Here is a 27120-nt window from a genome sequence, read left to right on the forward strand (position 1 = left end):
ATATATATTTTTTGATGTTTTTGTTTCTAATGTGATTATGTTAATTGTTTTTAATGTTGAACCATCTTCATATCCTCAGTTAAAACCCAACTTGATCACAGTCAATACTTTTTTTAATAGATTCCTATAGTTTTTTTGTCAATGTTTAAAATTTTTTTAAAAAATTGATTATCATTGTTGAGATTGGTAGTATGTTTCCTTTCTTAATGCATGCAGTATAGATATTATACTCATTCATATAGTATAGTCATTGTATCTTAATTCTTAATTCATATAGTACAGATATACTATATGTCCAAAACCAAAATTGTGGATGGAAGAATTGCCAGCTAGTAGATTGTAACCATCACACACACACACACGCACACACTTTCTCTCTCTCTCCACACACAAACACATACATATATATGTATATACACACATACACACACAATTTCTATCCACATATGATATCTGTATGCACATATTTAAAATTATACTTAGTTCTCATATTTTATGGTATTTTTGCCTTTCTTTGTATCACTAGGGCTTAGTCCAGTTCTTCGCACATAGTAAGCACTCCATAAACTCTTGTGGTTTGACTGATATGAAACATGGACAAAGAAAGCATTTGGGGGAGAAATAATTTGGAGAAGAATGGCATAGATGATTAAATATTTTAAAACATTAAAGGCGGGCAGTGTGGCATCATGTATGTAGAGTTAATTTTGGAATCAAGGAGTTCAAGTCTTGCCTATCACTGGCTCTGTGACTGTGGCAAGCCACTTAACTTCTCAGTGTCCCATGACATGCAGTTGGATGGAGAACCCATAGAGTTGGTCTGTCATACATAGGACTTGGACAGACAGTGTGGGTAGACTTGGAATAGACCAGGAAAAGAGAAGACTGGATTACTGTGGATAAATTATTCAGAACTTTCAATGATCCTAAGCTTCAACCTGAAACAGTGCAGCCTGTTCTCTTCTTCCTATTCAGTTCATTGTAGTTTAAGTTATATGTACTGATGGTCAACCTTTATGGGTTGTCTATACAGCCATTGCGTAATATGGACAAAATAAGCATTGTTTATGCACTTGGGGTTATTTGTTTGTTTCTTTGTTGTTGCCTTTTCTGTATGACTAGTTAGGCCAAACTTTTGAGTGATTATAGATCTCACTTAGGAGGCTCGTCAATATTTCAGGCCTTAATGCACTCAGCCACAGGGTCATCTGCAAATAGGGGCATTTGGAGGACCTAACCATTTATAGGGAAACCCTCTCTCATCTGGACTTTATACTTCATGAGGATGGCACCCTCTTGGCAAATATATGTTTCTGTGTTTTATGATCGATCTGATATTAATCAGAGTATTGCCAGGAAATTTATGCAGCACCTCAGGGATGGTGATGTTAGAGTACAATGTCATGGCTCCACTCTTATTAATGGAGAAAATACTTTGTAAAAACCTTGACAGATACTTCTATTTTTGCCTGTTTTCCTAATGCTCAAAGTAGTGCCATGTAAAGACAGTTGTCCATGAAATGAAAGTTCTTACTGCCTTTAAACATAACAAGAAAACCCATAGTTTAAAACTGGTATGTTTCTGTAAGACCTCTTTTCTTTTAGCTGCAGCTTATTTGTATCTTTCAGTTTCATTTATAGTGAGATTGTCCATGTTAATATGATTCAATTTTTCTAGTACTATATCAAGTACTGTGCCAGAATTATGATTCATTGGTCCTTGGGCAAGGAACTCGTATTTAGAGTACCAACAGTTATGTTGATGTTTATAGACAGTCTAAAAACTGTATGGTTCTTAGGACTCTCTGCCCTCTTTCTGAAGCTCTGATAATATCACTGCAGAAGGCTAAAGGTTTGAGGGCCATTTTTAAATTTTAATTTGATTCATGTGTTGCTAAGACCAAATAATTCATCACTTACTGTCTGGTTCAGTGGTGATGATGAGCCTCTTCATGATTAACTTAGCTAGACAAGTCAATCAGAAACTCAATAAGCGGGGGCAGAGCCAAGATGGCAGCTGGAAAGCAGGGACTAGCATGAGCTCCCTGCCAAGTCCCTCCAAAAACCTATAAAAAATGGCTCTGAACCAATTCTAGAACTGCAGAACCCACAAAATAGCTGAGGGAAGCAGGGCTCCAGCCCAGGACAGCCTGGATGGTTGCTGGGTGAGGTCTTTCGAGCATGGAGCTGGGAGCGGAGCAGAGCCCAGTGTGGGCAGCGGACCAACCAGACCAGGAGCCGGCCGGAGTGGGCCCTAGCGCCCTGAATCAGTGAGCTTTGGCAGTTGCCAGACTTCTCAACCCACAAACACCAAAGACAACAGAGAAGAACTGCAGAACCCACAAAATAGCTGAGGGAAGCAGGGCTCCAGCCCAGGACAGCCTGGATGGTTGCTGGGTGAGGTCTTTCGAGCATGGAGCTGGGAGCGGAGCAGAGCCCAGTGTGGGCAGCGGACCAACCAGACCAGGAGCCGGCCGGAGTGGGCCCTAGTGCCCTGAATCAGTGAGCTTTGGCAGTTGCCAGACTTCTCAACCCACAAACACCAAAGACAACAGAGAAGAACTGCAGAAGCCACAAAATAGCGGAGGGAAGCAGGGCTCTAGCCCAGGACAGCCTGGATGGTCTCTGGGTAAGGTCTATCCCGCACAGAGCTGGGAGCAGAGCGGAGCAAAGCCTAGCGTGGGCAGCGTGGACCAACCAAACCAGGAGCCGGGCAGAGTGTGCCCTAGCACCCTGAATCATTGAGCTGCGGCAGTAACCAGACTTCTCAACTCACAAACACCAAAGATAACAGAGAAGGTTAGTGGGAAAAGCTGCTGCGGACAGAGCGAAAGAAGTTCGTGGTTCAGCCACCGCCCCGGGAGCAGTGGGGGTGGGGCAGCTACAGAAGTACAGCTGCAGTTGCTTCTGGCCCCAGGCCCATCTGGTGGGAGGAATTAAGTGGCGGATCAGAGCAGGAGTGAAGAGCCTGCTGAAGATCTAAGTCCAGTCCGGGTTGGGGGTTCTTGGGGAAGGAGTGCTGGTGTGGCAGAGCTGGTGCAACCCCCCAAGCTTGGAACATAGTACTCTTTACTCTACAAGCAGTCATACCCCACTGAAAACTCAAGGGTCAAGTAAGTTGGCTGGGAACATGGCCAGGCAGTGAAAACACACCCAGATTCAGTCTCAGACTTTGGAATCTTTCTTTGGTGACAAAGAAGACCAAAACATACAGCAAGAAGAAGTCAACAAGGTCAAAGAGCCTACAACAAAAACCTCCAAGAAAAACATGAACTGGTCTCAGGCCATGGAAGAGCTCAAAAAGGATTTGGAAAAGCAAGTTAGAGAAGTAGAGGAAAAATTGGGAAGAGAAATGAGAAGGATGCGAGAAAACAATGAAAAACAAGTCAATGACTTGCTAAAGGAGACCCCAAAAAATACCGAAAAATATACTGAAGAAAACAACGCCTTAAAAAATAGACTAACTCAAATGGCAAGAGCTCCAAAAAGCCAAAGAGGAGAAGAATGCCTTGAAAGGCAGAATTAGCCAAATGGAAAAGGAGGTCCAAAAGACCACTGAAGAAAATACTACCTTAAAAATTAGACTGGAGCAAGTGGAAGCTAGTGACTTGATGAGAAATCAAGATACTCTAAAACAGAACCAAAGGAATGAAAAAATGGAAGACAATGTGAAATATCTCATTGGAAAAACCACTGACCTGGAAAATAGATCCAGGAGAGATAATTTAAAAATTATTGGACTACCTGAAAGCCATGATCAAAAAAAGAGCCTAGATATCATCTTTCAAGAAATTATCAAGGAGAACTGCCCTGATATTCTAGAGTCACAGGGCAAAATAGAAATTGAAAGAATCCACTGATCGCCTCCTCAAATAGATCGCAAAAAGAAATCTCCTAGGAATATTGTTGCCAAATTCCAGAGCTCCCAGATCAAGGAGAAAATATTGCAAGCAGCCAGAAAGAAACAATTTGAGTATTGTGGAAACACAATCAGAATAACCCAAGATCTAGCAGCTTCTACATTAAGAGATTGAAGGGCTTGGAATAAGATATTCTGGAGGTCAATGGAGCTAGGATTAAAACCAAGAATCACCTACCCAGCAAAACTGAGTATCATGCTCCAAGGCAAAATATGGATTTTCAATAAAATAGAGGACTTTCAAGCTTTCTCAATGAAAAGACCAGAGCTGAATAGAAAATTTGACTTTCAAACACAAGAATCAAGAGAAGCATGAAAAAGTAAACAAGAAAGAGAAATCACAAGGGACTTACTAAAGTTGAACTGTTTTGTTTACATTCCTACATGGAAAGATGATGTGTCTGATTCATGAGACCTCAGTATTAGGGTAGCTGAAGGGAATATACATATATGTAAATATGTATATATGTTTATGTATATATATATGTATATGTGAGTATGTATGTATATATATATGTGTATATATATATAGAGAGAGAGGGAGACAGCGAGTGGGCACAGGGTGAGTTGAAGATGAAGGGAAGATATCTAAAAGAAATAAAATCAAATTAAGGGATGAGAGAGGAATACATTGAGAGAGGGAGATAGGGAGAGATAGAATGGGATAAATTATCTCGCATAAAAGTGGCAAGAAAAAGCAGTTTTGTAGGAAGAGAAGAGAAGGCAGGTGATGGGGAATGAGTGAATCTTGCTCTCATCACATTTGACCTGAGGAGGAAATACCATACATACTCAATTGGGTCTCTTACCCCACATGAAAGAAGGAGGAAGAATATAAAAAAAGGGGGGATGATAGAAGGGAAGGCAGATGGGGGTGGAGGTAATCAAAAACAAACACTTTCGAAAAGGGACAGGGCCAAGGGAGAAAATTCAATAAAGGGGGATAGGTTAGGAAGGAGCAAAATATAGTTAGTCTTTCACAACATGAGTATTGTGGAAGGGTTATACATAATGATATGCATGTGGCCTAAGTTGAATTGCTTGACTTCTTAGGGAGGGTGGGTGGAAAGGGAAGAGGGGAGAGAATTTGGAACTCCAAGTTTTAAAAACAGATGTTCAAAAACAAAAAAAAAGTTTTTGCATGCAACTGGAAAATAAGATACACAGGCAATGGGGTGTAGAAATTTATCTTGCCCTACAAGAAAGGAAGGGAAAAGGGGATGGGAGGTCAGTGGGGTGACAGAAGGGAGGGCTGAGTGGGGAACAGGGCAACCAGAATATATGCCATCTTGGAGTGGGGGGGAGGGTAGAAATGGGGAGAAAATTTGTAATTCAAACTCTTGTGAAAATCAATGCTGAAAACTAAATATATTAAATAAAAAAGAAAATAAATAAGAAAGTTAAGCTAGTATATGTTTCCTTTAAGAACTTGCAACTTGGTGGCTAAGAAAATATCCATTGTTTAAAAATAGGTCTTATGTCATTGTAACTTGTCATATTGCTGTGAGTGAATATCATTTCAAAGGGAATTTGGTGACCATAGTGTCAGATTTTGGAAATGAATACAGAGTTATTTTGTAAAAGAGAAAATGGAATGTTTGATAATATAGTTGCTTTAACTTTAAAAATTTCACTTGGCAGGTAAACTCAAATATATCGAAACTAGACAGACTTTGTTATAACAATTGAAATCAACCAAAGGTAAATAAATTTTATGTTTCAAGCAGATTCTCTCATCTTTCAAATTATCATTATAATTATTTTTAAAGTTAGAACCTCTCATTTCAGGAACACTCCAGCTACTTTTACTCCATAATTCAGGCCCATATCCAGAATAGGCACATTTGCAGTCTATGGGAGGCAGTGTTAGCACCATTTTTTAAAATGAGGTAGCAAAAAATTGATAATAGTAGCTTATATTTACAAAGAATTTTAAGGTTTACAATGTGTTTTATGTACATTACCTTATTTTACACTATGCGCAGCAGTTTTTAATTTAAGTGGGTTGTATTACCAATATCCATTGGTAAGTTAATTTTATGGACTTGGATTACATTTTTCCATAGAAACAATATAATAAGTCATTGTAAGTTTTCTGAGGTGGTTCAAATAAGCCTCTTTAATATCACTATTTTTTCACTTGTAATGAAACAGTAAAGGAAAACAACACTGCCACAATACTAATAATTAAATAAATATAAAAACAATGAAAAGAAAAAGAAAATCAGTAAGCTCGTTTATTAATAAGCTCAATATGTGCTAGGCACTGTGCTAAATGTTGGAGATATAAAACAAAACAAAATAAAAGTTCTTGGTCTTTGGAAAGCAAACAACGTAATCTGTTGCCAGGACCAGTACTCAAAACATTTCAAGCATGGTAGCTCCCTTTAGAGTTTGTGCCTGCTGGCATAGCCTTGAGAACCCAGTGTCACTTTCATACAGTGACAAAGCATTAGTGTAGTATTTTTGTGGAGGACTATAAAAAAGGATTTTTTTCCAGGCTATATTGGGGAAAAAAGGGAAGAGTTCCAAAGAAGGATAGGGCTATTCCTTGGAATAGATAGAACAGTGATTTGTTCTGTGAAGTTTGGATTCAGCCAAAGGGCCATGCTTGAGGACCTAGAGGGTCACATGTGGCCTCCAGGCCACAGGTTCCCCATCCCAGTCAGCTGGACATTTCCACTTGGATGTCCAATAGACCTCAGATGGAACATTCTAAAATGGAACTCCAGTGACTATCTTTTTTCCCTAAACCTTCAACTTCTAACTTCCTTATTTCTTTTGAGGAACCACTCTTCTTTCAGTCACTTAGATTTGTAACCTAATAACCTTTGACCCTTCACATTCACTACCATAGTTAATAAGTTGCCAAGTGTTGTCAATTCCATTTCTCAACATCTCTCCCATAAATTCTCTTCACTTTTACCACAACCCACGCCCTTATCACTCTTTGATTGGACCATTGCAGTAGTCTATTAACCGTTTTTCCAATCCACCCTCGATATAACTGCCAAACTTATATTACCAGAGGACAGGTTTAAGCAAGTCATTACCCTGAGTAAGAAGCTCCATTGATTTTTGTTTGCCCTTAAGATATAATACAAACTCATCCCTCTAGTATTTTAAAACCTTCAGAACTTGGCTCCTGCCTAGGTTTCCAGGTTGATTATATTATTTCCCTTATGTATTGCCTTGATCATATAATTCTTTTCCTAAAAAAAAAATCCCAACTTTTTGTAATTCCCCATATTCTACTCTTGACTATGGCATTCAAAGCCATTTACAATTCATCTCAAATCCACCTTTTCAGCTTTACTTGACACTTTTAAATTCATAGATTCTCTATGCCAGCCAAATTGGACTACTTTCTGTCCCCTTTTTACATTCTGCCTTTCCTTTCTCCATGTGTTTTCTCCTGGCATTCCTTGGAAATTTCCATCTGTTAGAGTCCCTCCTTTCCTCAAAGGCCCAACCCAGTTGCTATATACTCCAGGAAGTCTTTCCTGACTCCTTCCACTAAAGGAGGATTTTCACACCTCAAATTTCTAACAGCACAACCTGGATGTCTCTTCTCCTCTGTCAGTCAGTTACACATCAAATGTGTACATCTTGATCCCTATTAGATTGTAAGATCTTTGAGAATACAGCTTATGGTGCATGTCCCTTTGTATCCTCAGAATCTGGTATTATGACAAATGGGACAGAAAGTTTTAAGTTTATTCTGAGTGCTTGAAAATATAGTAGACATTCTATTATCACCCAGTCAGGAAAACCTTTATAACAACTACAGATATCCGAAAGTAGAGTGGGCTTTCTTCATAGGATCATAGCTTTAGAGCTAGAAGGGACCCAGAGGCCATTGAGGACAACTCTATAGTTTTTATAGATGAGGCCCATGAGACAGAGTGAGTAAATGACTTGTCCAGACTTACATGTATTCTATGGGTAATCATGAGTGTTATCATATGGCCATTTATCCAGTAGCCATTTGCCCAGTTTCACATGGGCCATCATAAATTAGTCTGATCACAATAAATAAAAAATAATATCAATGCAGAGATTTTAAAAGTATGCTGCTCAAGATGGTATTATTTTTGGCCGACCCCAAGAAGTCTAGTAGTAAGTAATTTTGCCTTCTTTGTTTGAGGTCTGATTCAAACTCAGGCCTTTCTCACTCTTTTTTTTTTCTTATGACTCACCATTTCTTTTATTTGTACAGAACAATGAAGGGAAAAAAACCAAACAAATGATGGTTTAGAGTTTAAACAAATTCTTTTTTCTCGAAGCATCTATTTTGAAGGTTTGGGACTAGTAGTCTTAGCCATAGCATCTTTGGATTTGGTGACCTTAGGTCAGTGGACTCAGCAGGCTTGGGGTCAGCAGGCTTAGCAGTCTTGGAATTACTGGGCTTGGGAGCCTGGGAGTCAGACTTGGTGGCCTTGAGATCCAACTTGGTGAACTTGGCTTCAGACTTGGCTGCCTTTGGAATGGACTTAGTGGCCTTAGGATTAGACTTGGTGACCTTGGTGTCAGACTTGCTGGTCTTGAGATCAACGGGCTTGGCAGTTGTGGGGCTTCATGATACTGGGGCCTGGGCATTTAATGCTGACTGTAGGGTCTGGGCTCTTGGTGGCTCTTTTGGGGCTGGTGTGTTGGGCATTGACCTTGGGGGTCTTAGGCTTGGAAGAGCTTGCTTGGCCTTGAGTCCATGGTGCTCAGGGCCTTGATGGCCTCTGCTTGAGTCTTATTGCCTTTGGCATTGTTCATCTGCATCTTCTTCATCCCCTTCGTGTTGTGTTTCTTGAAAACATGCACATTTCTCAGAAAATTGAGGTTAACCCCTTTCAGAGACTTGTGTCCCTGTGACCTAGGTTTCTTGATGCCATTTCTGTGCTATTTTCATGATTGGTTGTGTATGGTATGATTCTTAGACTTAGCCATATTTACACTGCCCTCTATGGACCAGAAGAAGCTGAAAGCAAGAGAAATAAAAAGCCTTTCTCTTAGTGCAGTGCTCTATCCACTGCACAGCCCAGCTGCCTTTAATTATATGAAAGGTACCCGTTCTACAGGCAAACTTAGACCAGAACCAAAGACAGTCCCAGTTGCCTAGCAATGTTGTTATGTTCTGTGGGGAGTTACCTGTACCTTCTGGGTTCAATCCTTTTCCATTATTTGAACTAGTTGTTGAGATACACTATATAAAATCTTTACTTAAAATGTCTGGTTCTCAGCAAAATGCCTGGGTTAGGCAATCTTTGCATGACAGGCAAGCTATCTCTTTTGGTCACTGAAGCTAGTGTCCATTAGTATCTGTTTGCTCATCAGGCGGTCCTATTGGCAAGGAATGATTGCAGGAGCTTGTCTTTAGAGGGTCCCTACCTAAGTCTTGTCATAACTAGGTATGAGGTAGCTTTCTATTGATCTGTCAATTTGCATGTCCCATGATCATTAAGATTTCTCAGCAGAACTCTGTTACATTGGCAAACAAATAATTTTTTTTAAAAGAGGATGAGAAAAAAGCCCAGTAAAACTAACCATGTTGAAAAATTTCTTATATGCATATGTGTAGACCCCTACCTCTGCAAAACAAACAAACAAACAAAAAAAACAATGGGGAGAGTTGTCTTCTCATACCTCTTCTTTGAGACCAACTTCTTTATACTTTTGCAGTATTTAGTTGTGATTATTTTGTTGTTGCCCAAAATGATAGTCCTAAAACATGTGTCTGACTATATTACTACTTTGCTCAAAAAACTCCAGTAGGATCAAATACAGACATTTCTTGTTGGCATTTAAAGTCTTTCCCAGGCTGGATCCAGCCTATCTTTCCAGGCTTCTATAGTATCCTTCTCCCCACAATATACTCTATGTGCCAGCAGTCTGGCCTGTTTCTTGTCCCTCACATAAGTTATCCCCCATGCCTGGAATGCGTTCCTTCCTTCTTCTTGCTTCTTAGAATCCCTAGTTTCCAGCACAGTTTAGCTTAAAGGTGAAAGCCTTTCCTGATCCCCCTAGCTCAGGGGTGGGGAACCTGCAACCTTGAGGCCACATGTGGCCTTCTAGGTCCTTGAGTGTGGCCTTTTGACTGAGTCCAATTTTTACAGAACAAATCCTAAAAGCCACAGGTTCCCCACCCCTGCTAGCTGCTAAGACCTTCATTGCTAAATTTCCAGATTTACTTTGTATATATTGTGTGTCCAGTTATCCTACATACATGTTATTTTCCCTGATTGAATGTAAACTCCCTGAGGACAGGAACTGTTTCATTTTTCTCACTGTATGTCCAGTGCCTTCACACAGTGCCTACTTGTGGGTCATATGCTGATGCTATGGGTCTATCGGGAAGTAGTTAAGATAAGAGGACATAGTGCGGCAGTGATAGAAACAAATTTTAAATTGCTTTTAGATCACTTCAGTAGGAGCAGGGAGATTAGACCCTGAGTTCCAGAAGGAGTAATAGGATCCTAAAATCATTGCTTTAGAGCATGGAAGGAACCTTAGGGACCATCTGGTCTAATTCGTTCATTTTATGGATGAAGCCTAGAGGGTTAAATTGATTGCCCATGGTGTCACAGGTAGTAAGTAGCTGAGGTATTTCTCCTCCAGGTAGGTATCTCTTCTCTATTGAGCAAGAGATACCTTGGAGAAGGTAAGTTTGCAAACATAGAACTTTAAAGCTATTTATCAACTCTCAAGAACTCTTTTAAGAACCTTTTAAGTTCTACTTCTGTACTCTCATGCTACAGAAGCTATAGTTTTGATCTAAGGGGAAAAATGGATTTAGCCTTTATTTTGTCAACAGTAATCCTGAAGCAACTTATTATTCATATTCAAACTTTAATTTTGAATTATCTGTCATTTCCCCTAGTCCTTAGGAACATCTTCCTTTACATATAAGTGAAATAGTGGGGAAAGACTTTATTTTTCATTTTTATTCAACTTAATTTTAGCCATCATAAGCAACTTAAACTTCGTAGGTTTATGAAGCCTCTTTCAAACTAGTGAGATTGCCTTTGAATTTCAGTGACAGCAGTCCCAGTTACTAGACCGCATACCAATGGAAGAAATCATAAATGTTATTTTCTAAAACCAAGTAAAATGGCTTTTACTAGAAGCAATTACATTTCTTTTAAAATATTATATAAAATAGAATTTTCCCTAATTAGGTCTAGTCTTTCTCTTAATTAACCTAGAGGACTTTATTATAGAGACCCTGATGCTCTTGGAAACTCTTACTGTTTCATGCATTAAATGTATTGCATTGTGTTTCATGGGATTATAGATATAGAGTTAGAAGGAATCTCAGAAACATTTAGTCCAATCCCCTGCCTTATACAGAAACAAATGCAAAGTCCAATATATTGGATCAGTATAGTAAAGAAAAAATAAATAAAATAAAATAAATAAATAAAATAAACAAACAAATAAATAAATAAATGAAATAAATAAATAAATAAAATAAATAAGATAAAAGATAAAGTGCTGAGCTTGGAGTAAGGAAAACTCATCTTCCTGAGTTCACATCTGGCCTCAGGCACTTACTAGTTATGTGACCCTGGGCAAGTCACTTAACCCTGTTTACCTCAGTTTCCCCATCTGTAAAATGAGCTGAAGAAGGAAATGGCAAAACATTCCAGTATCTCTCCCAAATCAGGTTACAGAGTTGGACATGAATGAAAAAAATGACATAAAACCAACAACATATCAAGATGTGCATAATGATACCTTACTGATGGGGAACCAGAACTATTTGGAACATAGCCCAGTGGTGCCTGGTGGCATTCCTCAACTTTCAGGGTCCATTTCCCCGCCCCTCCCCCACCCCCCATCCCTGAACATGTTTGGAAGGGTAACTCATGTCTCCAATGTTGTGGGGACATTAATGACTTCTAATGACATCTTCATGCTTGTTGCAGGTAGGCCTTCACCCTCTTGGTGTCATAACCTCAGGTGAGTGTTGTTTGGCTGGATTCACTGTTCTGCAGGAAGTTGTTCCTGACTGATAGACTACTTAACTGTATAATGCTTCCTTCTGTGCTATCACTGCCCCCATCCTGACTCTGCAGAAGTCTTTGGCTCTCTTTTTCTTAAGAGAAAAACAGGCACTGCCATACTCTTTAAGTTGAAAGCTTATAGGCTTTTTCTTGATATAGCTTTTAGAAAAGAAAGAAACCCTTGCCTGGCACCAGCAAAACAAACAAATGAAAACCTTTCAGATCTTCCCCTCTTATTCCCTTCAGTCTAGGCTGTAAATCCTTTCATCTCCCCAGGAGGAGATTTTCAGCTCTAGGTGCCAAGCGTTTTGAAACAAATACAAGGATCATCCCAGCTGGCTAGTAGCATCAGGGTTGACCTTTTCTTTAGATCCTACTTCCTGATCAATCAATCAACAAACATTTATTAAAGACCTGCCAAGTGTCAGCAAATATTAGGAGCTGGGGGATAAAAAGATCCGGGTGAAATAGTGCCTGTCCTCTAGGAGTTTACATTTTAAGAGGAGAAGACATGGAAATATACAAAATACATACAAAGCAGAAGATAATCCCAATTAAGAAAGACCTTATGTAGAAGAGGCCTCTCAAATGGTCTTGAAGGAAAAAATCAATTTTAAAATGGCAGACATGAGGAGTGAGTCCATTCCAGTCATGGGAGACAGCCAGCACAAAGACATAGAGAGGGGATGTAGAATGTTATCTATGGGGAACAATAAGATTGCCATCTTGACTGGGTCATAGTGTGTGAAGGGGAGTAATGTAGAGCAAGTCTGGAAAGGTGGGGTTGGAGCTTGATTCCAAACCTAACAGGGGTGATCATCAGCACGACAGTCATGGGAAATTGATTCAGATTTAAAAGGAGTTGTAATGACCTGTGACTGGCTGAAGTCTAATAGGAGCCTACCCAGTATGGTGGAGGCTGCTGCTCTTTTACCTCTTGAGGCCAATTTCAGCTATGATAATATTTTAATGCAGAATACAATATGATAATATAATCAATGGCACCATTTTTTGGTAGAATATTAGTTGTCTAAAGCAAGACTGTTCATTACGTTGATATGATCAAATGAGATAATATATGTAAAGTGGTTTGTGAACCTTAAATGCTATTACTATTATCAATATGGCTATTATTTTATAAGCCATAAATATGAGTTTGTAAAGGATTTTATCAACAAATAAATGTATGTGTTCTTTTTTTAATTGTATGTTAAGGTTTCTTTGCGTTATAGAGATGATAACAGCCTTAATTTTATTTGAGCAAAATGTAAGTTGATGAAATGTGTGAGATTGTGACTTTTGGTTGTTACAAAGCAGGGTTTTGCAACTTAAAGTTTGGAGACTATTGCATTAGAATATAAATGCACAAGTGGAGTACAAAATGCTATGAGATCAGGTGAGAAAGAAATAATTTTCAGTTGAGTGAATTAGGGAAAGTTTAATAGAAGTAAGTGTTGCTTGAATTGGGCTTGAAGTACAGGTAAGATGTCAGTAAGCAAAACATTGTGGTGGCGAGGGCCATTCCAGGCATAGGGAACAGCATATGAGTAACTGCTCGAGGGTAGAAAAGCACAGGATGTTTTTTAGTGCTTGGCAACTTGTTTGTTTTGGTTATAATGTAGAGGAAATGAAGGGGGTAGAAACTGAAATAAGACTCGAGAAAGGTAGATTGGAGCCAAACTATGGAGGACATTGGACTTTTATTTGGTAAATAGGTTCCATTTCAGACCTACTGTCATGACCTGAATTATGTTCAGTATATAGTGTTTAATAAGAAAACGAATTGCTTAATATAGCTTAGAAAATTTTCCATTTTTAAGTTAAAATGCTTTTTGTTGTTTAAAGAGGAAAACTTCAGATAATTTGGAAAATTCAACTCTGTGGAACAACTTTTGCCCTGGCAATGTGGGATAAATAGGGTGTTACTATCAATCTTTCAGTCATTCACTTGAAAGATTGTTTGAACAGGGGCAGCTAGGTGGCACAGTGAGTAGAGCACCAGCCCTGGAGTTAGAAGGACTGAGTTCAAATCCAGCCTCAGACACTGGACACACTAGCTCTGTGACCTTGGGGAAGTCACTTAACCCCAATTGCCCTGCCTTCCCCCTCCAAAAAACCCCCAAAACAAACAAACAACATTGTTTGAACAGCTTTGTTTCCTCAGTATGGCTTCTTTGGTATAGGGACATTAAGGAAAGGCAGATTTCTCATGGTGTTATTTCCTTGACAAATCATGTTAGTGTATTATGCTTTTGGAATATATTATCTTTATCAGGGTAGATAGAGGTAAAATAATGACAATCCTCACACACATGTGCATACACAGTGTTTGAGTCATCATAATTCCTTAAAGACTTGTATTATGACATCGTAATTATAAATTGTTGTTGTTCTGTCATTCAGTCATGTCCAACTCTTTGTGACCCAGTGGACCACAGCATGTCAGTACGTTCCATGGGGTTTTCCTGGCAAAAATATTGGAGTAGTTTGCCATTTCCTTCTCCATTGGATTAAAGCAAACAGGTTAAGTGACTTGCCCAGGGTTACACTGCTAGTAAGTGTCTGAGGTCAAATTTGAATTCATATCTTACTGACTCCAAGTTCAGTGCTCTATCCACTGAGCCATCTAACTGCCTTCTTGATTATAAATGAGCAAACATTTATTGAGACCTGATATGTAGGAGGCACTATGCTGAGCAATGAGGGTACAAAGGGGAAGACATCAACCTTGATCTCATGGACCTTATACTTGAGGAGACACAATATACGTATTTGTCTTTAGGCATACGTAGCACAAGATAGTGTCCAAAGAATGTCAAAGGAGTTGCACAGTCAGTAGATGCAAGAGTTCAAAGAAGTAAGAGACCACCAAATGCTGGAGCAGTTTTGAGAGATTTTTTGGAGGAAGAGAGATCTGACTTAGAAACCTTCAAGGGCAAATAGAACTTTGATAAGTATGCTGAGACCAGAATATTTCATAGACTAGTTTGGCTGGAAAAGACGACATTGAGGACATTGAGGGACATAGTAGGAAACAAGGCTGGAAAGGTAGGTTGGGATCAGATTAGTAGGACCAAGTACAAGAACAGTAAATATTAGAGGAGTGAGTGAAGTAAGTGCCCAGAAGCATACTGGTTGTTTTGTAGAGGCTTTTGAACACTCCTGCAGAATGTTTATTCAAAATGGCCATTAAAAAAAAAAAACACCTTCCAGTTTTGTTTCTTTAGTGAATAAGACAAAAGCTACTAGGAATGTGTAAGTTGGTGGTCTATGGAAGTACTACAGTACTAATTGAGAAGGAAAGGAAAATATGAAGTTATTGTAATTAAAGCTGACACAGGATTTTAAACTCCAAATTTAATCAGTGTTGTCATCAACTGTTATATACTGAGCCCCCCACTCCCCACACACTGGCATTGTACCAAAACCCACAGGAAATAATAAATATCCTGCTGCTGCTTTTGTCAGCTGTGATTTTAACCATTGTTCTTAGAACCCCAGTGGACAATAGTATGCCATAGTGCATGAATGCAGTGTTTTAAGGCTGTACGATTTTGCTTGCTAAACCAGAAAGCTAAGCTGTGGGGATGCATTTGACAGCCTGGCATAGTGAATAACGGGCTGGTCCTAGAATCAGGGAGACTTGTGGTCTGAATCCTGCCTCAGATACTTACTAGCTCTGTAACTTTGAGCAAGTTATCTAATCTTTCACCCTCAATTTCCTTATCTGTAAAATGGAGATAACCCAACTTAACAGAACAGACATGAGCATAAAATGATCTGCGAATAAAGCACTTCGTAAACCTCTAACAAAATTTGGAATAAAGATGACGCCACAGACCTGGATCAACTTGACCAAGTTGCTAGATTAATCTTGCTGGGACTCAGTCTCCTCATTTGTAAAATAAGAAGATTGGACTAGATGGCTTCTGGGGGCTCTTTGAACTCTAAATCTTGTACTCTTTGAGCCTTTGAATGATATTTAGTAAAACACTAAATAAACTAACTTTTGTTATTTTACATTTCATCTGATATCCTGGGATCTTGTAAAACACTGATATTCTATATTTGATTTGGATTATTACTGTACTGATGTAAAAGAAGCTTTCATTTTTTTCAACTGTAAATTGAGATACCAAGTTGATTCATTTAACAAGCATGTATTAAGCAACTAGTATGTGTCAGGCAGTACAGTTGTGTAAAGTAACAATTTGTGTCTTGATTTACATTACAGGTTTAAAGAAATCATGGTAAATATATGCCTGAGAATTTTTCGTGGACGTAGATTTAACTGAAAAATGTGTAACAGTGTTTACCATGATTTCTACAATGTTACTCAATTCATTTAAAAATAGGGTTTCTGGAGAAATGAAGCCAGACTTACTATTGCTTTATTTTATTTTATTTGCTATCCAGAGTTCCTTATTCAATCTTCCTGTCATAGCAATGGCTATGTCATGGCTAGTCAGTCATTATCAGTTCGATTCCATTTAAGGTCGCTCTCCTGGTTTGTTGTTTTTTTAAATTCTAGGTCCGACTGTCAGAGATCCTTTTAGCTTTCCTTCCTAAATTAACCTAACAAATCAGTTCTCCTCATTTCCTCCATCCTCAATTCATTTCCTCAACTAATGATTCAGGCTGGTTGTTAACTAACGCGAACAGGGTGCAACTGTTTTCTTCTTGAATATTACGACTCTGTCTTGGTGAACTCTCCTCCTTTCCTGCCAACGTGCCGGGACGGCAAGGCGCTGGCCAGAGACTCCAGTCCCCACAGTTCCTCGGGTGCGCATGCCCTCTAGTCTTCCAGTTGTCAAAGTGCTTTTGCCGGAGCAGTCAGATAATCAACCCGAAAGAAGAAAAATAAATACTGTACACTTTAATTTTTATCGATCCTTAAAAGCTGGACACTCAAAGGTAACTGCCAAATGAGAATTCGGGGATTGAGCCTGTCGTTTACTGCATGCAAAAGAAGACAGTATTGTTAGGGTGGTGGGGGATGGTGTAATATATTTCCAGGACTTTGCTGTAAAAATGAGCACGAAAGACTCGCACCAATGGTAATTGAGAGACTTCGGGTAATAGTACTGCAAATGTTATCTTAATTCAGTGTCCGCCTCTTGTCCTGACAGGTAATTTTTAGTAAAGGCAGATCTTGACCTTGATAATAGTGCTGAATTTATGTTAACGGTGAAATGTATACCTCTAAGCCATAGTGAGAAAAGAAATACGTAATGCTAGCATTCCACCTCCTCCTGATCATCAATAACAATTGATTTTTTAGGTTGTTTGTTTTTTGCTTTGGGTGGGGTATGATACAGTCCCTCTTCCACTTAGAATATTTTTTTAAAATTCACTATTTAAAAAAAACACACACACTTGCACAATGGATATTTTAAGAAGACAAGAAGCAAAGTGATATTACAATTACAATGAAATGAGTCCACAGTTTCATCCATGATGATGTGGTTATCATAATAAAAATTCTAGCTCATTGGAAGCTACTCAGATTTTCGAGCCTTCAGGTTTACTGCAGCATTACTCAAATAAGTGTGGAGAGGTCTTTTTCCATGATCATCCTCCTGGACAGCAGCAGAACTTCGTGATGTGCACATCTAAATCTTTTGTGTTCTTTCTTGGAAACTTTCCCATTTTATGATACTTAAAGTAATTGTTTTAGGCCAAGATGGAAGAAAATACAATTAGTTGTGTGTTTAGTTGATAATAGAGGCTAATCTGTCATAGGAGGTGTGGGGGAAGAATGGGAGACAAAGGACAGGGGGTGTCAAGTTTTTCCCTCCACATTTTGTTTGTATGAAACTCACCTAGAAAAAGAACCCTAGATTAGCCATTTGTAGGGTATTCTTAAAATAGAATAGTGCATTACTTGTAACCTTTCTATCCTCATCTATTTACAGTTAAGATAATATTTTCTCAGTTTTTCATTCTATTTCTCCTGTTAAACCCAAGGCAAATATTCAGTATATGTAAATGCCTTGGTTCAGAGAAAGCTGCTTCTACAATAACTGGCAGATTTATAACAATAGCAGCCCAAAAGTATATAGTGCTGCAAGGTGGGTAGAATAAAATAACTAAAATAGCCATACTAACTATATCAATAACTTCTAATTATACTGAATCATCATCCAAACAGTTATACGTTTGGCCTTATACACTTGCAAATTCCCCAAATATTTGATAGGGCTTTGGCATAATGTAAAATTCATGGGCATAAATTTAAAAATACTTAGACTATGAACATTAACAATACAGAAGCTGGGGAATAGTATATATGCAATCTACATGTTTAGAATGATGACTTTTTTATCCTTAAGCATTCAGGAATATTTTGAAGGTAAATAATGTATTTCTCTTGTGTGAAATGGAAAATACCACATCATCCTTATGGGGCAAAGGGAAGCTCTTTTTGGCAAAAGCAGTATCATCAGGATGTACAGACATGTTTTGTGCTTTTCTGTTTTTAATTCATTTTTTGGGTTGAATTGTTGTTGGGACCACTAATATCCCGGTCTTTCCACTGTAAAATACCAGTTGTATGATAATTTATTCTGGAATTTGGTAGTGTCAATTTAAGGACTCAAAACTTGCCCTGATTGTCTGGCTAAATCTCATAGGGATTAAAATTGAGTCCACTGATGTCACAGCCTTACTCTAATTTTTGACCTCAAATCCGACTGGAACCATTGTTCTACTCTGCAAAGAGATTCAAAGATAGGTACTGAAAACTGAAATAACTGACTGAAAAGAATGCCTTGGATTGTAATTAGTAATATTGAAAAAAACCTAACAGGAATATATGCATATGGAATATATATGTATGTATTCCTCAGAGTAATAAAGGACAAACAGAATTGCATATTAGCTACAGTTAGTCTCCCCCACACCCCCCCCCCCCTTAAAAATGACTGCTTTTAAAGGTTCCTAACAAAATGGAGTAGGCTGCAGTACTCAAGACCAGAGAATGATTGTGCAGCTGAGGCTTCTTTTACCAAATGCAAAGATTTTTTTCCCCCTCGTGATTCTTTGCAGTTAAATGAAACAATTACAAAAGCAAGAAGGTAGTTTGCTAATCAAGGATAAGACTCCTGTTCCTTTAAAGTGCTCAAGCGGGGAAGGGGTGGGGGGGGGGGGGAAGGAGTGTAGTGACTGGTGTCTTTTTAACCTTGCTGAAGGACGCAGCAGTATTTATTGACGTATGCAAATAACTGGGGGAGGGTGGTGCTTGGAAAAAACAGGAACCAGAATCAGTTTCTCATTGCAGGGTGAGCGCTCTGAGTTCCGGTGAAGGGAAAAAGAGACGTGGCGAAATTGTCGTATATCTCTGTCCTATAAGCACATCTCTCACTAACACTGAAAGGAGCCAAGACACCAGAAAGGGTGAAGCTGCTAAAACCATATTTTTAGAGTTCTAGCGTGACCCACCGCCTTACCAGACTGGGGCTTCTAAATGGGAGATTACGGATTTGCATTGCAATTGGCTAGTGGCAGTGGCACTGGATTTTCTCAAGTGAAATACCCCACCGCTTCTGCGAGTGGCATTGATGAGCCCATTAATAATAACACGCCTCTCTTTTTTCCCGTTTCAGCTGCGCAAACCATGCAGGATGATTTACTGATGGACAAAAGCAAAACCCAGCCTCAGCAGCGGCAGCAGCAGCAGCAGCAACAACAGCAGCAGCAGCAGCAAGAGCCAAACGCAGCGGAAGCCTCTTCCACGCCCCTCTCCTCAGAGACCCCCAAGCCGGAGGACAGCAGCCCAGTGACGAGTCTCAATCCAACAGCAGCGGCGGCGACTTCTTCGACGGCCCCCAACAGCAAGGAAAAGATGCAGATGGAATCTCCGCTCCTGCCCGGCTTGAGCTTCCACCAGCCCCCGCCGCAGGAGCCTGCCGCGGCGCCGGGCACGTCCTTGTCCCCTTCCTTCGGGAGCACCTGGTCGACAGGCACCACGAACGCCGTGGAGGACAGTTTTTTTCAAGGGATCACCCCCGTCAATGGGACCATGCTTTTTCAGAATTTCCCTCACCACGTCAACCCGGTCTTCGGAGGCACTTTCACCCCGCAGATCGGCCTAGCGCAGGCTCAGCACCACCAACAGCAGCAGCCGCCACCGCCTCCTCCACTGCCGGCCCCGCAGCCGCAGCCGCCGCCGCCGCCGCCGCAACAGCAGCAGCAGCAGCCGCCGCCACAGCCCCAGCCGCCGCCTCCCGCACAGCCGCAGGCACAGCAGCAGGCGCAGCAGCAGCAGCAGCGCAGGTCGCCGGTGAGCCCTAACCAAGCGTCCTACACCCAAAGAAACGCCGCGGCGTACAGCCATCAGCCCATCATGACCAGCAAGCCGTCCTCTGCCTCGGCGTCCTCATCCTCCTCCAGCTGGAACAACCACCAGAACGCCGCCTGGAGCACCCCTTCCAATCCCTGGGGCGGGCTGCAAGCCGGCAGGGACCCTCGCCGGGCTGTCGGCGTAGGTGTCGGAGTCGGGGTCGGCGTGCCGTCTCCACTTAATCCCATCTCTCCTCTCAAAAAACCCTTCTCCAGCAATGTGATTGCGCCCCCGAAGTTCCCCCGGGCGGCCCCTCTCACCTCCAAATCCTGGATGGAGGATAACGCTTTTCGGACTGATAATGGTAACAATCTGTTGCCATTTCAGGTAATAACTCCAAATGCACCTGCGCATACCTTCCTCCTCCTCTACTCCCCCCGCCCCCCTTCCCGAGTGCTGTTGCTTCCTTGCCGGGCTTTTGGGTTCTGCATCTGTGTCCCACGTTACCGGCTACATGTCATGGTCCCCTTTCCTTGCCCATGGCCCCTCGTTTATACTGGCTTGTCCTCGCGTGAATATCATTCCTGTAGTTTAAGGAATTTACATAAACGCATCGACACTCGAGTTTGATTGTCCTATTCTACTACCCTGTTCCTCTTAAGCTCTTGTTCATTGTGGATTTGGATGTTATTTGGTGTCTTTGAGGGAAGTGAAGCTTTCTGAAAAAGTGAATCGCTAGGTTGCTAGACTATCTCGAGATTTAGCGGTATGGAATTCCTGTCATTTTAACTAGGGACACATTTCAGTTCTGCAATCAGGAATGCCAGTGCAGGCTCAAAGCTGTCCATTCCCAGTCCTTTCTGCTTTCACTATTGAAGAGTCTTTCAACCATTGGGAGATGTCCTTTTAAGATAGTTGCATATGCTCAATTAAACTAATGTGAACACATGTGTTTGTGTCTAGGTAAGGTACTGGAATCATTAGTAGCAATCAGCTTATCTCTCCTGCGGAGAAAATTAGGAGTATAAGATTCTAAATAAACACAGGAGCAGTGTGGGGAAGATGAAGTGGAAATTCTAGGGAGGCAACCACCCCGCTATTATATAAAAATTACTTAGATGTCATTTAGTATATTTGTAGAGAAAAGAGACAATAGGACACGACCTTCAGAGCCATATTGCAATGGAGTCTATTTCTTAGGTAGTACTGAAATATTTAAAGCTGCAGTGTCCTTCACCAGTTTTGTTACTTAAGAAGACAATGCAGATCAATTACAACATTTGAAACTCAGGAAAATAAAAGCTCTGCAACTTTAATGAAAAACGAGTCTCATGCTTTGGTGTTAAATACCAATGAAGAAACCAGGGGACTGCCTGGGAAGGTTGAATGATACTATTGGTATTTTTTTTTTTTGCCTTTTAATAATTTTCACGGCCACAGGATTGGTCTAGAGCACAGTTGATGCGTAAAGGTGAATATTTACTATATTTTTCGGTTTTCAGGCAAACACTTGCCCTGTCCTCTTAAATGGACATGGATGTAAACTTCTAAACTGAATTACAAAGAGAAGAGATGAGGATGGAAATAGGGGATTGTCTTTGGAAAGTGTTCAAATTTGATGTTCTAGTAGACGAAACAGAAACTCCTGTGAGCAGTGTTGGAAGATGGCTGAACAAACCAGTTGAGAAGGGGTGTTTAAAGGGCTTGATACACCTGGTTTCTCCTTTACTGTTCATTATTGTGAAAGAATGCTTGGGTTATTTGGTTTTGAATGGCCTTCTTGTAGGAGGACCTGAGATTATTGGGCTTCAGGCTGTTGTATCTATACATGGATTGGGATGACAAGAATAGAGATCATGATTTTAAGGCAAGAATCTTTTTCTTTTGAAACTCATGAAAACTGCAAGCCAAGTGTCAGCCTGGCAAACATCGAAAGAAGAGAAGGGATAGATGCTTTCTGAAATCTTTTTTTTTTTTTAAATGAGGCTCCAGGGCCCACCACGAAGGAAGAAAGCATCTCTACGTTTTCTGTCAGGATCTTCTTTCCCCTCCTGCCCACTCTCTCCCTCCCCCTACTTCAGCTCATGCACTTGCCAATTATGGTGTATTTCCATTTTCCATTGACATGTATAATGAAAACTACACATTACTGTATGCCTTTGTTTACTGTCTGAATATGTAGTCCCAAAATTAAAGTCCATAATTTGTTCATGTTTTTTTAAAGTAAAACATCCTGAATGTGCATTTAAATTCACCCCTCACCCCGCTGCCTTTGGAAAATCTGGGATAGGGGTGAAATTGGCAATATTTAGGTATTTTTTAGGAATACTTGAATGTGAATATAGCTAATCCCTGATAATTTGTCATTACTTGGGAAAACAGGAATAGCTCAATCAATAAAATCTACCCCATCTCCATCCCCCTGCAAATGCCCAAACATAATTTTAGCCAGTCTGTTGGGATTGCCATCTGCATCTCATCAAACAATTGTTCAGAGCTTCTAATAAGTGGCAAAAATGGACTGATTTTCTTCTCCTGTCCATTCATTGCTCTTGAGTAGTAGAATAACTAAAAGGTGTGAGTGTGTGTGTGTGTGTGTGTGTGTGTGTGTGTGTGTGAGAGAGAGAGAGAGAGAGAGAGAGAGAATGAGAATGAATGAGAATGTTTCTGAATAACCAAGAACTGTTTGTAATTTGAAGAGCTAAATAGTACTGTTTTTGGTCTTATGAAAAGCTTTGTCAATTAATGTCATGTTACCTCCTTCCTACTTAAAATGCACAATTGTGTTATGAATATTTTTGGGTTATATGAGATAGAGGGATTATTAACTGACTCTCTTTTGGCTTGATATAAGTTAGCCAGAATCATCAATTTGTTTGCAGCCTAGTTTAAAAAAAAAAAAAAAAGGAAAGATGAAACTTTGAAAAGTGTTAACAAAATATGCATATTTTCATCTAATTGGTTGAATTACATGAAGTATTAAATTTTTTAAAAACAAATGAAAAAGCATTTTAAGTGGTCCTAATGGTAGCTTTTAATTGCTAGACAATATAGATTATTAATATTTTTTCCATGAAATCTCAATGATTTCAAAGAAAAGTAGTATTATTTCATAGATCTTTAAGCTTGGAAATACTTGTGGGCACCAACTATTTAAACTATAATATGAAGAAGAGTATTTTTACAGATTAAGAAATTGAGGCTATGAAAGGTTGAATGACCTGTGAAGGTCACACAGCATTAGATGATGTAATTTAAAAAAAAAACTCTTTGTCAGTGATTTAAAGAATTTTTTTGTTTTCATTTTTTAAACTGATATACACTGGAATCATACTGTATTATGATTGCTGGTTGACCTTGGACCCCATCCCAAGGCACATAATTACAGCAATGTTTAAGGACTTCTTCATAATTCTGTGTAAGATTCCACACCCTCCAGCAACCAAGGGCATAATGATGAGTAAAATGACTAAATCTAAAGGAATTAGACCAATCAATGAAATTCTCTGAATAAAGGGAAAACGTCATTGTATACACAGTAACACCTTGTTTAGTGGTAACGTTTGAGGAATAGGGTGTTCAGGTTGACTGAATATTTTGGTTATTTGACAATTGCTGTAGACTTCCAACATAGGTTGCTTATGTATAAGAGTTAACTAAACACCAAACCTATGTTTAGCACAATCTAATCTTTCTTTGAAGGCACTTGAGAATTTTTCATTGTCTAAGGGTAACTGTTAAGAATACTAAGTATCGGAGAAAAGGATTGTAGTTATAGGAGGCTTGCTTGTTTTTCTCTTTTTTCCCCACTTAATAGTATTTTATTTTTTCCAATTACATGTAAAGATAATTTTCAACATTCACTTTTATAAGATTCTGAGTTCCAAAATTTTTTTTCTCCCTTCCCTCCCGTCTCTCCAAGACTTGTTTTTCTCTTAAAAGAGAATCAACTCTCCAGTATGCCATTTTCTTTCCTCTATACTTTAATCATGCTATTTGCTAAACCTGGAATATCCCCCTGCCATTTCTATACCTGGTGAATACTTTCATCCTTTAAAACCTAAATCAGATATCCCTGTTCCATGAAGCCTCTCTTGATTTCTCAAATCCCAGTCAGTAACAACCATTGCTCTTTCAATGCAGTGTCTCATTGTGCTAACCTGTAATGCACTAATTATGTAGTGTGATAGATCAATATTATCTATGTTTGTGACATATCTTGTTAATAGATTGTAAGCTTCAAGTAGGCAGGACCTTGTCTTAACTAATTGTATTCTCACCATAGTAATAAGGTGTTAACATGTGTTGGTTGAATTGAATTTTTTTTTTGAGCTTTCTTATTTGGATTCTAAGTACAGGTTAACTGAGTTATATATTCAGATTAATAACCCAATTGGGTTCCAAGTTGTAAATTATATTGCCCCAAGTATATTCAAAGGAGTTTCCAAATAAATTTGCTCTTGGTTCTTGAACACTTTATGGATACAGGAGACACATGTAAGTACATATAAAATAAATGTTAGTGTTTCCTTTTTAAGTCCTTTATCTGCCTTAATAATTTTAGTTGCTTGATCCTAGACTGTATCTAGCATTGGTTATTCACATAGCACACACATATTATAGTAGATAGTTTGCTTCAGAGCCACAGAGAGTCCTATGTTGAAGTTGTGCCTCTGACCCACTCTGGCCCTATGACCTTGAATTCACTGAACCTCTCAGACTATTTTCCCACATTGCAGTAGTAGAGTCCTTATATTAGAGGTTCAGTGTATCAGTGAAATCATAGCTCCAGTCTCTATGCTCCCCACACATAGCTGTGTATGGGTACTTCTTTAAAGATCAATTCTTATAATCCTTAAATCAGTTTTTGGCTCCCTCCAAAAAAAATTTACTTTGTTTTCCCTAATCATTCAACTTAGTTTTATATTTCTTATCTGAAACTTATTTGAATTTTATTTGCATATGGTTATGCAAATGCATATGGTTATAATTTGCAATGGAGCAAAAAATTTTTTTTGAAGTGAAAGTCATTGGGATTTTTTGTTTAGGAGGGTAAACAGCTCTTTTTTTTTAACAGATGGTTCCATGTTGTCATGTTACTACTGCTAATTCAGAAAGCAATATAATTGATCTAGGGTAGAGTTTCCTGTTGGAGTGAGGATAACTTGACCTAGATTGAAAACAGGAGACTTGACTTTCTCTAGTTGGTAATATCATCTGCTTTCTTAGCTACCATAAAATAAGGAGCTTCAGACCTGTCATGCCGTGGCATGGAGGGTGTTAGACAAAGAGATGTGTAAGACAACGTGCTAGGAACAGGTCCACAAAGTCTTGGTTGTATTTAGAAGCAGTATTAGCTAGAGAAATGTAAAAGTATTTCTCATGTTACTGAAGGATATTAAAAGTATGATGGTGTAAACAGTATTTGACAAAGAGTATGCTAAAAATGAGTAGCATTTGTGTTGGAGGTTTGTTTTTTTCATTTAGGTCTACACTTGTGTTTCATTTTCATTGTAGCTAATTATCCCTTGGTAACTTACTTTACAGAATTACTGGCCAGGAGGCTAAGTAACTGATCTATGGTTACATAGCTAGCATGTATCAAGGGTGGGACTTGAACCCTGGACTTCCTGCCTCAGAGGCAGCTTCTCTGTTCACTATGACATACTGCAGATAGAAAACTTGTTGAATTTCTATTTCGTTCACTTACTTAGGAGGCTGATAACATTCATAATCAGAATTCTAACCTTTTAGATGAAATAACCAGTTTTTTCTTTCTCATCAGATAGGGATATGAACAATTTATTATCTTAATGCACTGGTTTACCTGAGTAGCTGTTTGGCTGTTATTGGCTGTCCAGCTGACTGCTTTTGGTGGTGGTGGGGTAGTGGTCTAAATGCTCATTTTCTGCCAGGGGGTAGGGTAATGTGAAAAATGTTTTGACACCCCAGAGGTTTTCATGTTTGTTCAGTTGTAACAATAGGATTTGACTGTATAACAGAGGGAACTTAGGGGCAGCTAGGTGGCACAGTGAGTAGAACACCTGCCCTGGAGTCAGGAGGACCTGAGTCCAAATGTGGCCTTAGACACTTGACACACTTATTAGCTGTGTGACCTTGAGCAAGTCACTTAACCCCAATTGCCCTGCCTTCCCCCTTCCAAAAAAAAAAACATAACAGAGGGAACTTGGGTTACAAGATCAGAATTATCAAATTCTTTTCTGTTTGATTCTAGCAGTAGTCACAACCAAGAACTGAGGGAGCTCAGGGGCAACATCACATAATAGATAGAGTGTTGGACCTGTAGCAAAGAAGACCTCAGTTCACAGACCTGCCCTCAGAGTATATTTGGTTTGTGAACATGGTTGAGTCATTTACCTCTGCTTTCTCATTCATAAACATGGAAATGAAACCCGAGTACAGACATACCTCAGAGATATTGCAGTTTTGGTGCCAAACCACCACAGTAAAGCAAATATCACAATTAAAGGAGTCACATGAATCTTTTGGATGTGCATTATAAAAGTTATGTTTACACTTTCCTGTTCCATTAAGTGTGTAATAGTATTAATCTAAAAAAATGTACATACCTTAATTAAAAATGTTATTGCTTAAAAAATGCTAACCATCACCTGAACCTTCAGCAAGTCATAATCTTTTTGCTGGAGGGTCTTGCCTTGATGTTGGTGGCTGCTGACTGATCAGGGTGGTAGTTGCTGAAGTTTGGGGTGAATGTGGCAATTTCTTAAATAAGACAACAATGAAGTTTGCCACATCAATTGACTCTTCCTTTCACTTGAACACATAGAGGCCATTGTAGAGTTATTAACTGGCCTAATTTCAGCATCTTTGTTTCTCAGGGAATAGGGAGGCCTGAGGAGAGGGAGAGAGAAGGGAAATCTTTGAGCAGGTGGAGCAGTCAG

The 27120-nt window shown here is 39.4% G+C and overlaps 1 protein-coding gene across 4 annotated transcripts in view; it reads left to right on the plus strand.

Annotated features, from left to right (window-relative positions):
* The first annotated feature begins 16751 nt into the window (after positions 1 to 16751).
* The window catches only part of CPEB3 (cytoplasmic polyadenylation element binding protein 3), a 177857-nt gene continuing 167488 nt past the window's right edge, over positions 16752 to 27120 (plus strand). For 3 of the 4 annotated variants that reach the window (XM_036737211.1, XM_036737213.1, XM_036737214.1), the window contains exons 1-2: positions 19210 to 19311; positions 19521 to 20584. In XM_036737211.1, coding sequence (XP_036593106.1) covers positions 19532 to 20584 — 1053 coding nt within the window. In that variant the 5' untranslated portion in view covers positions 19210 to 19311; positions 19521 to 19531. Of the gene's footprint in view, positions 16831 to 19209; positions 19312 to 19520; positions 20585 to 27120 lie in introns of those variants that run through there. The other variant, XM_036737212.1, reaches the window with a different exon arrangement.

This window comes from Trichosurus vulpecula, chromosome 8 (genome assembly GCF_011100635.1).
Source record: "Trichosurus vulpecula isolate mTriVul1 chromosome 8, mTriVul1.pri, whole genome shotgun sequence".
Taxonomy (NCBI): Eukaryota; Metazoa; Chordata; class Mammalia; order Diprotodontia; family Phalangeridae; genus Trichosurus; species Trichosurus vulpecula.